The 18,088-nt window shown below is 44.5% G+C and overlaps 1 protein-coding gene across 1 annotated transcript in view; it reads right to left on the reverse strand.

Moving 5' to 3' along the window:
• The window catches only part of LOC139543153 (synaptophysin-like), a 39,167-nt gene that overhangs the window by 7,180 nt on the left and 13,899 nt on the right, over positions 1-18,088 (reverse strand). Inside the window, exons 3-5 of the mRNA XM_071349391.1 lie at positions 7,527-7,651; positions 7,121-7,319; positions 1,349-1,540 (exon numbers count right to left, since the gene is read on the reverse strand). Of these exons, the coding sequence (XP_071205492.1) occupies positions 1,349-1,540; positions 7,121-7,319; positions 7,527-7,651 (516 nt within the window). The remainder of the gene's footprint in view (positions 1-1,348; positions 1,541-7,120; positions 7,320-7,526; positions 7,652-18,088) is intronic.

Genomic DNA, 18,088 nt, shown 5'->3' on the forward strand with positions numbered 1-18,088 from the left:
ATGTAATATCTCTGTTACAATGAATGTAATGTAATATCTCTGTTACAATGAATGTAATGTAATATCTCTGTTACAATGAATGTAATGTAAGATCTCTGTTACAATGAATGTAATGTAATATCTCTGTTACAATGAATGTAATGTAATATCTCTGTTACAATGAATGTAATGTAATATCTCTGTTACAATGAATGTAATGTAAGATCTCTGTTACAATGAATGTAAGATCTCTGTTACAATGAATGTAATGTAAGATCTCTGTTACAATGAATGTAAGATCTCTGTTACAATGAATGTAAAGTAAGATCTCTGTTACAATGAATGTAATGTAATATCTCTGTTACAATGAATGTAATGTAATATCTCTGTTACAATGAATGTAATGTAAGATCTCTGTTACAATGAATGTAATGTAATATCTCTGTTACAATGAATGTAATGTAATATCTCTGTTACAATGAATGTAATGTAATATCTCTGTTACAATGAATGTAATGTAATATCTCTGTTACAATGAATGTAATGTAATATCTCTGTTACAATGAATGTAATGTAAGATCTCTGTTACAATGAATGTAATGTAATATCTCTGTTACAATGAATGTAATGTAATATCTCTGTTACAATGAATGTAATGTAATATCTCTGTTACAATGAATGTAATGTAATATCTCTGTTACAATGAATGTAATGTAATATCTCTGTTACAATGAATGTAAAGTAAGATCTCTGTTACAATGAATGTAATGTAATATCTCTGTTACAATGAATGTAATGTAATATCTCTGTTACAATGAATGTAATGTAATATCTCTGTTACAATGAATGTAATGTAATATCTCTGTTACAATGAATGTAATGTAATATCTCTGTTACAATGAATGTAATGTAATATCTCTGTTACAATGAATGTAATGTAAGATCTCTGTTACAATGAATGTAAGATCTCTGTTACAATGAATGTAATATAAGATCTCTGTTACAATGAATGTAAGATCTCTGTTACAATGAATGTAATGTAAGATCTCTGTTACAATGAATGTAAGATCTCTGTTACAATGAATGTAAGATCTCTGTTACAATGAATGTAATGTAAGATCTCTGTTACAATGAATGTAAGATCTCTGTTACAATGAATGTAATGTAAGATCTCTGTTACAATGAATGTAAGATCTCTGTTACAATGAATGTAAGATCTCTGTTACAATGAATGCCCATGGAAACGTATTGCTATGACAGAGTGATCGACCCCTGGAACTATTAATAAATAGACAATATTATTGTAATGCAACCGAACACAGCAGAGACACAATAAACTGTTATAGTAAAACCAAAAGCAGACACTCACGACGGAGGTGTTGAGTCCAGACATGACGGGGTCGTGAACTTCACGACAGAGGTTCCCTTCCTCGTCGCAGGCTGAGATCAGATCGACCACCTTCTCAGGGTCCGTGGACGCCTTGACATCCGACAGGCCCTTAGCCCACGCAGCTGAACTGACCAACCACATGAAGGTGAACACACACGTCACGCCAAAATCCTGCAGAAACACACATCAGGAAACGGGGAATGAGAGATCAAACTCATAGAATGACATATAGAACACCTGACCAAGATGGCCACCGTAATCATTCTAGAGCTATGCAGGTCTATGACATCAGATCCTCTATTGAACACCTGACCAAGATGGCCACCGTTATCATTCTAGAGCTATGCAGGTCTATGACATCAGATCCTCTATAGAACACCTGACCAAGATGGCCACCGTTATCATTCTAGAGCTATGCAGGTCTATGACATCAGATCCTCTATAGAACACCTGACCAAGATGGCCACCGTTATCCTTCTAGAGCTATGCAGGTCTATGACATCAGATCCTCTATAGAACACCTGACCAAGATGGCTACCAACATCATTCTAGAGCTATGCAGGTCTATGACATCAGATCCTCTATAGAACACCTGACCAAGATGGCCACCGTTATCATTCTAGAGCTATGCAGGTCGATGACATCAGATCCTCTATAGAACACCTGACCAAGATGGCTACCAACATCATTCTAGAGCTATGCAGGTCTATGACATCAGATCCTCTATAGAACACCTGACCAAGATGGCCACCGTTATCATTCTAGAGCTATGCAGGTCTATGACATCAGATCCTCTATAGAACACCTGACCAAGATGGCCACCGTTATCATTCTAGAGCTATGCAGGTCTATGACATCAGATCCTCTATAGAACACCTGACCAAGATGGCCACCGTTATCATTCTAGAGCTATGCAGGTCTATGACATCAGATCCTCTATAGAACACCTGACCAAGATGGCCACCGTTATCCTTCTAGAGCTATGCAGGTCTATGACATCAGACCCTCTATAGAACACCTGACCAAGATGGCTACCAACATCCTTCTAGAGCTTTGCAGGTCTATGACATCAGATCCTCTATAGAACACCTGACCAAGATGGCCACCGTTATCATTCTAGAGCTATGCAGGTCTATGACATCAGATCCTCTATAGAACACCTGACCAAGATGGCTACCAACATCATTCTAGAGCTATGCAGGTCTATGACATCAGATCCTCTATTGAACACCTGACCAAGATGGCCACCGTTATCATTCTAGAGCTATGCAGGTCTATGACATCAGATCCTCTATAGAACACCTGACCAAGATGGCTACCAACATCATTCTAGAGCTATGCAGGTCTATGACATCAGATCCTCTATAGAACACCTGACCAAGATGGCCACCGTTATCCTTCTAGAGCTATGCAGGTCTATGACATCAGATCCTCTATAGAACACCTGACCAAGATGGCTACCAACATCATTCTAGAGCTATGCAGGTCTATGACATCAGATCCTCTATAGAACACCTGACCAAGATGGCCACCGTTATCATTCTAGAGCTATGCAGGTCTATGACATCAGATCCTCTATAGAACACCTGACCAAGATGGCTACCAACATCATTCTAGAGCTATGCAGGTCTATGACATCAGATCCTCTATAGAACACCTGACCAAGATGGCCACCGTTATCATTCTAGAGCTATGCAGGTCTATGACATCAGATCCTCTATAGAACACCTGACCAAGATGGCCACCGTTATCATTCTAGAGCTATGCAGGTCTATGACATCAGATCCTCTATAGAACACCTGACCAAGATGGCCACCGTTATCATTCTAGAGCTATGCAGGTCTATGACATCAGATCCTCTATAGAACACCTGACCAAGATGGCCACCGTTATCATTCTAGAGCTATGCAGGTCTATGACATCAGATCCTCTTTGAACACCTGACCAAGATGGCCACCGTTATCCTTCTAGAGCTATGCAGGTCTATGACATCAGACCCTCTATAGAACACCTGACCAAGATGGCTACCAACATCCTTCTAGAGCTTTGCAGGTCTATGACATCAGATCCTCTATAGAACACCTGACCAAGATGGCCACCGTTATCATTCTAGAGCTATGCAGGTCTATGACATCAGATCCTCTATAGAACACCTGACCAAGATGGCTACCAACATCATTCTAGAGCTATGCAGGTCTATGACATCAGATCCTCTATAGAACACCTGACCAAGATGGCCACCGTTATCATTCTAGAGCTATGCAGGTCTATGACATCAGATCCTCTATAGAACACCTGACCAAGATGGCTACCAACATCATTCTAGAGGTATGCAGGTCTATGACATCAGATCCTCTATAGAACACCTGACCAAGATGGCTACCAACATCATTCTAGAGGTATGCAGGTCTATGACATCAGATCCTCTATAGAACACCTGACCAAGATGGCCACCGTTATCCTTCTAGAGCTATGCAGGTCTATGACATCAGATCCTCTATAGAACACCTGACCAAGATGGCCACCGTTATCATTCTAGAGCTATGCAGGTCTATGACATCAGATCCTCTATAGAACACCTGACCAAGATGGCTACCAACATCATTCTAGAGGTATGCAGGTCTATGACATCAGATCCTCTATAGAACACCTGACCAAGATGGCCACCGTTATCATTCTAGAGCTATGCAGGTCTATGACATCAGATCCTCTATAGAACACTTGACCAAGATGGCTACCAACATCATTCTAGAGCTATGCAGGTCTATGACATCAGATCCTCTATAGAACACCTGACCAAGATGGCCACCGTTATCATTCTAGAGCTATGCAGGTCTATGACATCAGACCCTCTATAGAACACCTGACCAAAATGGCCACCGTTATCATTCTAGAGCTATGCAGGTCTATGACATCAGACCCTCTATAGAACACCTGACCAAGATGGCCACCGTTATCCTTCTAGAGCTATGCAGGTCTATGACATCAGACCCTCTATAGAACACCTGACCAAGATGGCTACCAACATCATTCTAGAGCTATGCAGGTCTATGACATCAGATCCTCTATAGAACACCTGACCAAGATGGCCACCGTTATCATTCTAGAGCTATGCAGGTATATGACATCAGATCCTCTATAGAACACCTGACCAAGAAGGCCACCGTTATCATTCTAGAGCTATGCAGGTATATGACATCAGATCCTCTATAGAACACCTGACCAAGATGGCCACCGTTATCATTCTAGAGCTATGCAGGCTATGACATCAGACCCTCTAGTGAATTACAACACACAGGAAGCCTGGGAAGGTGTCAAATGATAAAATGGTGTCAACTGTTAAGATAGATGGCAGAAGGCCACAGACCTTTCAGCAGGCATGTGTTTAAGATGAAAAAAGGGCACCCACCGGCCCCATCGAAATTCATAACGTACTAACTACCTCTACTTGGAATGATCATAGGCCTATTTATTTTTAACTATATAGTGGTTAGCTAAGGTCTCCACTACCTGTGTTGACGCTGCCCTGACACATATGTACAACTCTCGACTGAAGAGGGGATGGAGTTGAGTCTGCTGGGCGTATCAGCCTCCGTACAGGGCCGACTGAGAAACAGGCAAAACTGGGCGAGGAAAGTCCGTACAGGGCAGACCAACAGGCGCTATCAACCAACGGATGGGGTGGGGTAGGAGGTGGCGAACTTGACGATGTTACGGCGACTTGCCGTAGGTTCAGAACAATAACGTCAAAAACTGTATATACACTGAACACAAATATAACTGCAACATGCAACAGTTACATTTCATATAAGGAAATCAATTAATTGAAATAAACTCATTAGGCCCTAATCTATGGATTTCACATGACTGGGAATACAGATATTCATATGTTAGTCACAGATACCTTTAATAAAAAGGTAGGGGCATGGATCAGAAAACCAGTCAGTATCTGGTGTGACCCCATCATGCAGCACGACACATCTCCTTCACATAGAGTTGATCAGGCTGTTGATTGTGGCCTGTGGAATGTTGTTCCTCTCCTCTTCAATGGCTGTGCGAAGTTGCTGGATATTGGCGGGAACTGGAACACACTGTCGTACACGTCGATCCGGAGCATCCCAAACATGCTCAATGGGTGACATATCTGGTGAGTATTCAGGCCATGGAAGAACTGAGACATTTTCAGCATCCAGGAATTGTGTACACAGATCCTTGCGACATGGAGCCGTTCATTATTACGCTGAAACATGAGATGATGGCGGCGGGATGAATGGCACGACAATGGGCCTCAGGATCTCGTCACGGTTTCTCTGTGCATTAAAAATGGCCATCGATAAAATGCAATTGTGTGAATTGTCCGTAGCTTATGCCTGCCCATACCAGAGGAGGCTGAGGACGGCTCATAATAATATCCGGAACGGAGCAAATGGAACGGTATCAAACACCTGGAAACCATGGAAACCAATGTGTTTGATGTATTTGATACCATTCCAACTATTCCGCTCCAGTCATTACCACGAGCCCGTTCTCCCCAATTAAGATGCCACCAACCTCCTGTGGCCTATACCATAACCCCACCACCACCACCACCACGCGGCTCTCTGTTCACAACGCTGACATCAGCAAACCGCTCACCCACACGACGCCATACAACGTCTGCTGTTTGCCCGGTACAGTTGAAGAGCAAACTTCTCCAGCGTGCCAGTGGCCATCGAAGGTGGGCATTTGCCCACTGAATTTGGTTACAACGCCGAGCTGCGGTCAGGTCACGACCCTGGTGAGGACGACGAGCACACAGATGAGCTTCCCTGTGTCTGTTTCTGGAAGTTTCTGCAGAAATTCTTCGGTTGTGAAAACCCACAGTTTCATCAGCTGTCCGGGAAGCTGGTTTCAGATGATCCGCAGGTGAAGAAGCCCGATGTGGAGGTCCTGGGCCAAATTCTCTAAACTAACATTGGAGGCGGCTTATGGTAGAGAAATTAACATTAAATTCTCTGGCAACAGCTCTGGTGGACATTCCTGCAGTCAGCATGCCAATTGCACGCTCCCTCAACTTGAGACATCTGTGGCATTGTGTTGTGTGACAAAACTGCACATTTTAGAGTGGCCTATTATTGTTCCCAGCACAAGGTGCACCTGTGTAATGATCATGCTGTTTAATCAGATACTTGATATGCCACACCTGTCAGATGGATGGAATATCTTGGCAAAAGAGAAATGCTCACTAACAGGGATGTAAACAAATTTGTGCAACAACATTTTAGAGAAATAAGCTTTTTTGTGCCTATGGAACATTTCTGGAATATTTTATTTCAGCTCATGAAACATGAGACCAACACTGTTGCGTTTATATATTTTTGTCAGTATATATATTTTCACAAAATGCATACCACCACCCAAAATGGCACCTGGTGAGTGTGAGTGCAAGGGGCAGCAGCTCAGGGACAAGGGGCAGCAGGTCGGGAACAAGGGGCATCAGCTCGGGGACTCGGGGCAGCAGCTCGGGAACAAGGGGCAGCAGCTCGGGGACAAGGGGCAGCAGCTCGGGGACAAGGGGCAGCAGCTCGGGGACAAGGGGCAGCAGGTCGGGAACAAGGGGCAGCAGCTCGGGAACAAGGGGCAGCAGCTCGGGGACAAGGGGCAGCAGCTCGGGGACAAGGGGCAGCAGCTCGGGGACAAGGGGCAGCAGGTTGACACTTATCTGTGCACATGCCTGCACACACTATTCCCTTGAGACCCTCCCCCACTTACGATGAGTGGTCCCTTGTTGTTCTCCCGGTACTTCTCCAGGGCAAAGACGTAGACGCTGAGGGCAGCCATGGAGTAGAGGAAGGCAAACACACCGATGGTGACGAAGAACTCTGCTGAGGAAGAGTAGTCACCGACCAGGAAGAGACGCTCAGGGGGGCCCCCCTTGCAGGTCGGGGCGTCAAAGTATTCTTGATGAAGCCTGAAAAAAGAGAGGAGCAGGAGGGTAGTCACAAACCTTGTGATATGGAATAGTGTATTGGAGGAAGTTCCATTAACCATACTCGCGTGATGAATAACCTTTGCCTTGGAGCTAAAGACTTGTGTTAGCTCCTTGAGTCTATAACTCAGCAGGCCATAACAGTCTTGGTCCTGGTCAAAAGAGAGGACAGAGAGACCTTTGACTAACCTGAAAGGATACTCGAATTCCACCTCTATACTCAGGTCGCTCTCGGTCCTGTTTTTACATTCCACACTCATCTTGAACATCCCGGAGTAACTCCCACATGTTGAGAATGCAAAGATGGCAAAGATCTGCAGGAAAGGAGAGAAGAGAGAAGAAGAGGAGAGGAGAGGAGAGGAGAGGAGAGGGAAGAGAAGAGAAGAGAGAAGAAGAGGATAGGAGAGGAGGGAAGAGAAGAGAGAAGAAGAGGAGAGGAGAGGAGAGGGAAGAGAAAAGAGAAGAAGAGGAGAGGAGAGGAGGGAAGAGAAGAGAGAAGAAGAGGATAGGATAGGAGAGGAGAGGAGAGGGAAGAGAGAAGAAGAGGAGAGGAGAGGAGAGGAGAGAGAATAAGAGGAGAGGAGAGGAGGGAAGAGAAGAAAAGAGAGAAGAAGAGGATAGGAGAGGAGGGAAGAGAAGAATAACACAGGGCCAGGATAATTAATAATGACAGTATGATTTCAACACTTAGAGACATTGAGGGACTGATATGTGCAGTGTGAAAGCCAAGTTAACACTCTCCAAGTTCAACACACTAGTAAATTCATTTGAAAGTTATGGTTGACTAATTGACAATAAATCTCACAAACAAGGGCTCAACAACACCACACAACACAAAAAAACAGACCTTCACGAGTTAAAATACTACAACTATCTCTTTCACTTTGACCCTAACCTAAACTCAGAAAATGAACATCTTCTCACTGTCAACTGCGTTTATTTTCAGAAAACTTAACATGTGTAAATATTTGTATGAACATAACAAGATTCAACAACTGAGACATAAACTGAACAAGTTCCACAGACATGTGACTAACAGAAATGGAAAAAGTAACAGTCAGTATCTGGTGTGGCCACCAGCTGCATTAAGTACTGCAGTGCATCTCCTCCTCATGGACTGCACCAGATTTGCCAGTTCTTGCTGTGAGATGTTATCCCACTCTTCCACCAAGGCACCTGCAAGTTCCCGGACATTTCTGGGGGGAATGGCCCTTGCCCTCACCCTCCGATCCAACAGGTCCCAGGCGTGGTCAATAGGATTGAGATCCGGGCTCTTCGCTGGCCATGGCAGAACACTGACATTCCTGTCTTGCAGGAAATCCCGCACAGAACAAGCAGAATGGCTGGTGGCATTGTCATGCTGGAGGGTTATGTCAGGATGAGCCTGCAGGAAGGGTACCACATGAGGGAGGAGGATGTCTTCCCTGTAACACACAGCGTTGAGATTGCCTGCAATGACAACAAGCTCAGTCCGATGATGCTGTGACACACTGCCCCCGACCATAGCGGACCCTCCACCTCCAAATGGATCCCGCTCCAGAGTACAGGCCTCGGTGTAACGTACAATCCAAGATGGCGTAGCAGTGCAGACGTGCTTTGTCGTTGTCCCGTGTAAATATTTTTTTTTTGTTGTCTTTTTTTGTATATATTTCAATATATTTTCAATCTCTTTTCCATTTTTAAATTAAATATACCTTCCGGCAACCTGTCTCACCCAATGTGTTACGGATCTGCTATTTTTAGACCTTATAGCTAGAACTTCCATCAGAAGCTAGCCACCAGATGGTAATCAGCTAATTAGCTACTAGCTATTTAGTCATTGTTAGCCACTGCGGCCTTTACCTTTAGCTCAGACACCATCCGCTTTTAGCCTGGATAACACCTGCCAGTCTGCACAGCGCGATATCAACCCTGAGCATATCGGACTGTTTTTCTCCACTACATCACCGTATTCCTGCCGTAAGCTCTGGACCATTACACCAGATAATCGCAGCTAGCTAGCTGCTACCGAGTGGCCCAGCCTCGACGCTAGCCTTGAGCCAGGCCCATCTCCCAGCCTGCTCAGTGGACCCTACGTTCACTCGGCTACACAGCTGATGCCTCCCAGACTCTTCACTAACACGACTAGAAGCCACTACATCACCGGATTGCATCGGATCATCGCAGCTAGCTAGCTGCTACTGAGTGGCTATAGTGGCTAACGCCCTTGTCCCGAAGCTAGCACCAGTTAGCCTCGAGCCAGAAGCATCTCCCAGCTAGCAAACAAAATTAGTCCAGCTACAATACCTCTTTTGCCAATTGGCCTGGACCCTTTGTTGACACGGAGCCTGTGTCAACAAAGTGTCCTCAATGTGTCCTCAACCGGCCTTTGTCGGATGTCGGTGAAGAAGCTTCTGCTAGCCCCGGCCTGCTAACTTTATGAACGCTGTGTCCCCCGCTTGCTAGCGTAGTAACGACTACCCAACAGCTTCCCTGTTTCATCTATTGCTGTTCACTGGACCCTATGATCACTTGGCTACATAGCCGAGGCCTGCTGGACTGTTCATTAATCACGGTACTCCATTTTGTTTGATTTGTTTCTGTCGGACCCTGCCTCGAATTCAGGCCCTGTGTGTAGTTAACTGACCCTCTCTGCCCATTCATCGCCATTTACCTGTTGTTGTTGTCTTACCTGTTGTTGTCTTAGCTAGCTCTCCCAATCAACACCTGGGATTGCTTTATGCCTCGCTTTATGTCTCTCTCTAATGTCAATATGCCTTGAATAATGTTCACCTAGCATTACTACTGCATCCAGAGATGCAACCTCTCTTATCATCACTCAATGCCTAGGTTTACGTCCACTGTACCCACACCCTACCATACCCCTGTCTGTACATTATGCCCTGAATCTATCCTACCACGCCCAGAAATCTGTTCCGTTTATTCTCTGTCCCCAACGCACTAGACGACCAGTTCTTATATCCTTTAGCCGTACCCTCATCCTACTCCTCCTCTGTTCCTCGGGGGATGTAGAGGTTAATTCAGGCCCTGTGTGTCTCCAGGCGCTCTCATTTGTTGACTTCTGTAACATTAAAAGCCTTGGTTTCATGCATGTTAACATCAGAAGCCTCTTCCCTAAGTGTCAAGTTGACCTCTTTCTTGTGCAATTCCCCACTTGAAAAGGACAGTCCCTCCACATGAAGATTTTAACTGGATTTCACTCAATAAACAGCCATGGAATCAGTTGTTTGTCTTTTATTTACCATTCTTTGGTTGGCAGTAAACAGGTGAAAAACCTCAAAAAAGAGATGACAAATACAAGTTACTATTTGAGTTGACAGCCCAATCAAATACACAAAATTATCCACATTCACCCCAGATAAACACATTTCTGCCACCATAAAACACAAGGTTTCCACTTTTAAGCAAATGTTTCCCAAAATAGAAACCCACCATTTTTAATCAAATGAGCAGAATCAGTATATTTTCTCTAAATTTGCATTTTAGCCAAATACATTCAAAATATTTTTTGTAGTAAAAATTTACATTTATTTTCTAATCAGTAGTTTTAAGCAGACAAATCTTACATTTTTTAGCCAAAGATTTTTTAGACTATACATTTGTTACTGAATTAAGAACTTGGTTTACTAAGATTTCTACAAAGTTTAAATTACTTTTAACCATTTCAAACAAGTTCTTTGTCAACAATGAATTTGGCTCTTCTTACTTTTCCTTTATACCCCACAAACAACATTTGAAGTTATAAATACCACTGCAAAAGTCCTATCAAAGTTAAGAGTTAAGAGTCTGTGTTTTCCAGAGTATCATTAGCAGTGCACTGCTTAAGTCAGTATAGTCAAGCATGGCGCTTACCGGCTGTCTTTCACAGTTTTGTGGAGGGCTTGGACTTGCACAGTCACCTTGATCACAAAGATGAAGTTTCCTTGGTCTTGTGGTGTTATAAATGCTCCTTTCACTGCGGTCTAAAGACAACAGCAGAGCCAGGTGCTGGCACGCCCTGATTGCCTGGAAGATTTGTTCCACCTGGTTCACCACTGATTGAAGGAGGAGGAGTTTCACCACTGAGAAGCTCCCAGGCAGTTTGTCAGCACACTAAGTTTGTTTTACTCACTGCTTTAGCACACTCTGCCAACCCGGATGTCCTTGCCATGTCTGAATCCTGGCTTAGGAAGGCCACCAACAATTCTGAGATTTCCATCCCCAACTACAACATTTTCCGTCAAGATAGAACTGCCAAAGGGGGAGGAGTTGCAATCTACTGCAGAGACAGCCTGCAAAGTTCTGTCATACTTTCCAGGTCTGTGCCCAAACAGTTTGAGCTTCTAATTTTAAAAATGAATCTCTCCAGAAATAAGTCTCTCACTGATGCCGCTCCCAGCTGTGCCCTGGACACCATATGTGAATTGATTGCCCCCCCATCTATCTTCAGAGTTCGTTCTGTTAGGTGACTTAAACTGGGATAGCCGGCCGACAATCTAAGCTAGATGCCCTCAATCTCACACAAATTATCAAGGAACCCACCAGGTACAACCCTAAATCCATAAACATGGGCAGCCTCATAGGCACCTCAACCCCACTGGGCACCTCAACCCACTGGGCACCTCAACCCCACTGGGCACCTCAACCCCACTGGGCACCTCAACCCACTGGGCACCTCAACCCACTGGGCACCTCAACCCACTGGGCACCTCAACCCCACTGGGCACCTCAACCCCACTGGGCACCTCAACCCACTGGGCACCTCAACCCCACTGGGCACCTCAACCCCACTGGGCACCTCGAACCCACTGGGCACCTCGAACCCACTGGGCACCTCGACCCCACTGGGCACCTCAACCCCTCTGGGCACCTCAACCCCTCTGGGCACCTCAACCCCACTGGGCACCTCAACCCACTGGGCACCTCTACCCCACTGGGCACCTCAACACCACTGGGCACCTCAACCCACTGGGCACCTCAACCCCACTGGGCACCTCAACCCACTGGGCACCTCAACCCCACTGGGCACCTCAACCCCACTGGGCACCTCACTGGGCACCTCAACCCACTGGGCACCTCAACCCCTCTGGGCACCTCAACCCCTCTGGGCACCTCAACCCACTGGGCACCTCAACCCCACTGGGCACCTCAACCCACTGGGCACCTCAATCCCACTGGGCACCTCCACCCACTGGGCACCTCCACCCACTGGGCACCTCCACCCACTGGGCACCTCCACCCACTGGGCACCTCAACCCCTCTGGGCACCTCAACCCCTCTGGGCACCTCAACCCCACTGGGCATCTCAACCCCACTGGGCACCTCAACCCCACTGGGCACCTCAACCCCACTGGGCACCTCAACCCCACTGGGCACCTCAACCCACTAGGCATCTCAACCCACTGGGCACCTCAACCCACTGGGCACCTCAACCCACTGGGCACCTCAACCCCACTGGGCACCTCAACCCACTGGGCACCTCAACCCCACTGGGCACCTCAACCCTCTGGGCACCTCAACCCCACTGGGCACCTCAACCCCACTGGGCACCTCAACCCCACTGGTCACCTCAACCCACTGGGAACCTCAACCCCACTGGGCACCTCAACCCACTGGGCACATCAACCCCACTGGTTACCTCAACCCCACTGGTTACCTCAACCCTCTGGGCACCTCAACCCCACTGGGCACCTCAACCCACTGGGCACCTCAACCCACTGGGCACGCATCTGTGTGTCTGTGTGTGTCTGTGCGTTTGTGTGTGCGTGTGTGTGTGTGCGTGTGTGTGTATGTGTGTGTGGGAGGGGCAACAGCCTGGGGGGCCACTCACGACTCCAAGCGACAACGAACACAATAATCTCACCGGCCGTCCTATTGAAGTAGCCTTCCAGCTGCTGCTACCCATCTAATCCCACTGTTTTCTGCTTTCAGAATCTATGTCACATAGAATACACACAAAACGGTGAAACGGTCTGTTTGGATACCAAACTGTAGTCATTGATTATCTTGGTGTTGATGTGTATCACCAGAGTTATCTAGCTGGTACTGTTGTCGTAATCTCTGGACAGACTGTGATGACCTGGGCACGGTGTCATGACTCACCGTGGCCACCAGATGTCGCCATTACTCTCGCCGTCATGTTGTTGTTGTTACGGTTAAATTACATTTTGAAAAAGCACATCTACAGGTAAGACAGAAGTGGATCTGAAGTGTACTGCTGTCCCCATGCGTTGTAGGAGGAGAGGTCCCATGGTGTTGCCTTTCAATTGTTTTTTGTTTTGTTTTTTGCTTTAAACTTTCAGTTTGTCAGTTGTGATGGACGTAGATGTGAATCTCTCACGAGGATAGTTTGTCTCCTGTTTTGTGTGAGGGCTGGTTCCATAGTACATAGTAGAGGGTTCTAGCAGCCCTGGTTGGCGAATCACTGCAGTAGGAGAATACCACTGAAATAGGGCTGTTTCCTACTCTAGAACACCACTGAAATAGGGCTGTTTGCTACTCTAGAATACCACTGAAATAGGGCTGTTTGCTACTCTAGAATACCACTGAAATAGGGCTGTTTCCTACTCTAGAATACCACTGAAATAGGGCTGTTTGCTACTCTAGAATACCACTGAAATAGGGCTGTTTGTTACTCTAGAATACCACTGAAATAGGGCTGTTTGTTACTCTAGAATACCACTGAAATAGGGCTGTTTGTTACTCTAGAATACCACTGAAATAGGGCTGTTTGTTACTCTAGAATACCACTGAAATAGGGCTGTTTGTTACTCTAGAATACCACTGAAATAGTGCTGTTTGTTACTCTAGAATACCACTGAAATAGGGCTGTTTGCTACTCTAGAATACCACTGAAATAGGGCTGTTTGTTACTCTAGAATACCACTGAAATAGTGCTGTTTGTTACTCTAGAATACCACTAAAATAGGGCTGTTTGTTACTCTAGAATACCACTGAAATAGGGCTGTTTCCTACTCTAGAATACCACTGAAATAGGGCTGTTTGCTACTCTAGAATACCACTGAAATAGAGCTGTTTGTTACTCTAGAATACCACTGAAATAGGGCTGTTTGTTACTCTAGAATACCACTGAAATAGGGCTGTTTCCTACTCTAGAATACCACTGAAATAGGGCTGTTTGCTACTCTAGAATACCACTGAAATAGGGCTGTTTGCTACTCTAGAATACCACTGAAATAGGGCTGTTTGTTACTCTAGAATACCACTGAAATAGGGCTGTTTCCTACTCTAGAATACCACTGAAATAGGGCTGTTTGTTACTCTAGAATACCACTGAAATAGGGCTGTTTGTTACTCTAGAATACCACTGAAATAGGGCTGTTTGTTACTCTAGAATACCACTGAAATAGGGCTGTTTGTTACTCTAGAATACCACTGAAATAGGGCTGTTTGTTACTCTAGAATACCACTGAAATAGTGCTGTTTGTTACTCTAGAATACCACTGAAATAGGGCTGTTTGCTACTCTAGAATACCACTGAAATAGGGCTGTTTGTTACTCTAGAATACCACTGAAATAGTGCTGTTTGTTACTCTAGAATACCACTGAAATAGGGCTGTTTGTTACTCTAGAATACCACTGAAATAGGGCTGTTTCCTACTCTAGAATACCACTGAAATAGGGCTGTTTGCTACTCTAGAATACCACTGAAATAGAGCTGTTTGTTACTCTAGAATACCACTGAAATAGGGCTGTTTGCTACTCTAGAATACCACTGAAATAGGGCTGTTTGTTACTCTAGAATACCACTGAAATAGGGCTGTTTGTTACTCTAGAATACCACTGAAATAGGGCTGTTTGTTACTCTAGACTACCACTGAAATAGGGCTGTTTGTTACTCTAGAATACCACTGAAATAGGGCTGTTTGTTACTCTAGAATACCACTGAAATAGGGCTGTTTGCTACTCTAGAATACCACTGAAATAGGGCTGTTTCCTACTCTAGAATACCACTGAAATAGGGCTGTTTCCTACTCTAGAATACCACTGAAATAGGGCTGTTTGTTACTCTAGAATACCACTGAAATAGGGCTGTTTGTTACTCTAGAAAACCACTGAAATAGGGCTGTTTGCTACTCTAGAATACCACTGAAATAGGGCTGTTTCCTACTCTAGAATACCACTGAAATAGGGCTGTTTGCTACTCTAGAATACCACTGAAATAGGGCTGTTTGCTACTCTAGAATACCACTGAAATAGGGCTGTTTGTTACTCTAGAATATCACTGAAATAGGGCTGTTTGCTAATCTAGAATACCACTGAAATAGGGCTGTTTGCTACTCTAGAATACCACTGAAATAGGGCTGTTTGCTACTCTAGAATACCACTGAAATAGGGCTGTTTGCTACTCTAGAATACCACTGAAATAGGGCTGTTTGTTACTCTAGAAAACCACTGAAATAGGGCTGTTTGTTACTCTAGAAAACCACTGAAATAGGGCTGTTTGCTACTCTAGAATACCACTGAAATAGGGCTGTTTGCTACTCTAGAATACCACTGAAATAGGGCTGTTTGCTACTCTAGAATACCACTGAAATAGGGCTGTTTGCTACTCTAGAATACCACTGAAATAGGGCTGTTTGTTACTCTAGAATACCACTGAAATAGGGCTGTTTGTTACTCTAGAATACCACTGAAATAGGGCTGTTTCCTACTCTAGAATACCACTGAAATAGGGCTGTTTGTTACTCTAGAATACCACTGAAATAGGGCTGTTTGTTACTCTAGAAAACCACTGAAATAGGGCTGTTTGCTACTCTAGAATACCACTGAAATAGGGCTGTTTCCTACTCTAGAATACCACTGAAATAGGGCTGTTTGCTAATCTAGAATACCACTGAAATAGGGCTGTTTGCTACTCTAGAATACCACTGAAATAGGGCTGTTTGCTACTCTAGAATACCACTGAAATAGGGCTGTTTGTTACTCTAGAATACCACTGAAATAGGGCTGTTTGCTACTCTAGAATACCACTGAAATAGGGCTGTTTGTTACTCTAGAAAACCACTGAAATATGGCTGTTTGTTACTCTAGAAAACCACTGAAATAGGGCTGTTTGCTACTCTAGAATACCACTGAAATAGGGCTGTTTGCTACTCTAGAATACCGCTGAAATAGGGCTGTTTGTTACTCTAGAATACCACTGAAATAGGGCTGTTTCCCACTCTAGAATACCACTGAAATAGGGCTGTTTGTTACTCTAGAATACCACTGAAATAGGGCTGTTTCCTACTCTAGAATACCACTGAAATAGGGCTGTTTGTTACTCTAGAATACCACTGAAATAGGGCTGTTTGCTACTCTAGAATACCGCTGAAATAGGGCTGTTTGTTACTCTAGAATACCACTGAAATAGGGCTGTTTGCTACTCTAGAATACCACTGAAATAGGGCTGTTTGTTACTCTAGAATACCACTGAAATAGGGCTGTTTGCTACTCTAGAATACCGCTGAAATAGGGCTGTTTGTTACTCTAGAATACCGCTGAAATAGGGCTGTTTGCTACTCTAGAATACCACTGAAATAGGGCTGTTTGTTACTCTAGAATACCACTGAAATAGGGCTGTTTCCTACTCTAGAATACCACTGAAATAGGGCTGTTTGTTACTCTAGAATACCACTGAAATAGGGCTGTTTGTTACTCTAGAATACCACTGAAATAGGGCTGTTTGCTACTCTAGAATACCACTGAAATAGGGCTGTTTGTTACTCTAGAATACCACTGAAATAGGGCTGTTTGCTACTCTAGAATACCACTAAAATAGGGCTGTTTGCTACTCTAGAACACCACTAAAATAGGGCTGTTTGCTACTCTAGAACACCACTAAAATAGGGCTGTTTGTTACTCTAGAATACCACTGAAATAGGGCTGTTTGTTACTCTAGAATACCACTGAAATAGGGCTGTTTGCTACTCTAGAATACCACTGAAATAGGGCTGTTTCCTACTCTAGAATACCACTGAAATAGGGCTGTTTCCTACTCTAGAATACCACTGAAATAGGGCTGTTTGCTACTCTAGAATACCACTGAAATAGAGCTGTTTGCTACTCTAGAACACCACTGAAATAGGGCTGTTTGCTACTCTAGAATACCACTGAAATAGAGCTGTTTGCTACTCTAGAACACCACTGAAATAGAGCTGTTTGCTACTCTAGAATACCACTGAAATAGGGCTGTTTCCTACTCTAGAATACCACTGAAATAGGGCTGTTTCCTACTCTAGAATACCACTGAAATAGGGCTGTTTGCTACTCTAGAATACCACTGAAATAGAGCTGTTTGCTACTCTAGAACACCACTGAAATAGGGCTGATTGTTACTCTAGAATACCACTGAAATAGGGCTGTTTCCTACTCTAGAATACCACTGAAATAGGGCTGTTTGCGAGTCTAGCGATACACACATGACATGTGATATAACTAAGTAGTCTTGGCTTTACATTTTACTGTGGTATGACTCAGCTGGGGGATCAAGCTCCCAACCTTCCAATGGCATTACACCATACATATTGTTGTGTACCTATTGATATAATGTTGAGAACAGACTAATCAGATTCATTTTACATAGTGATTTTGTGACAGTAAAGACAGGCAGGTCAAGTCGGTCAGTGAATTCTTCTTGTTGGCTGCGATGCTCTCTCACTGTCCCGTCTCATCGGCTCATGCACTTCAGGAACTGGTTTCCGTTTAAACAATGGCTATATGGAAATGAACCTAACCCCTAACCCTAACCCTAACCCTAACCCTAACCC

This window comes from Salvelinus alpinus, chromosome 17 (assembly GCF_045679555.1).
Source record: "Salvelinus alpinus chromosome 17, SLU_Salpinus.1, whole genome shotgun sequence".
Taxonomy (NCBI): Eukaryota; Metazoa; Chordata; class Actinopteri; order Salmoniformes; family Salmonidae; genus Salvelinus; species Salvelinus alpinus.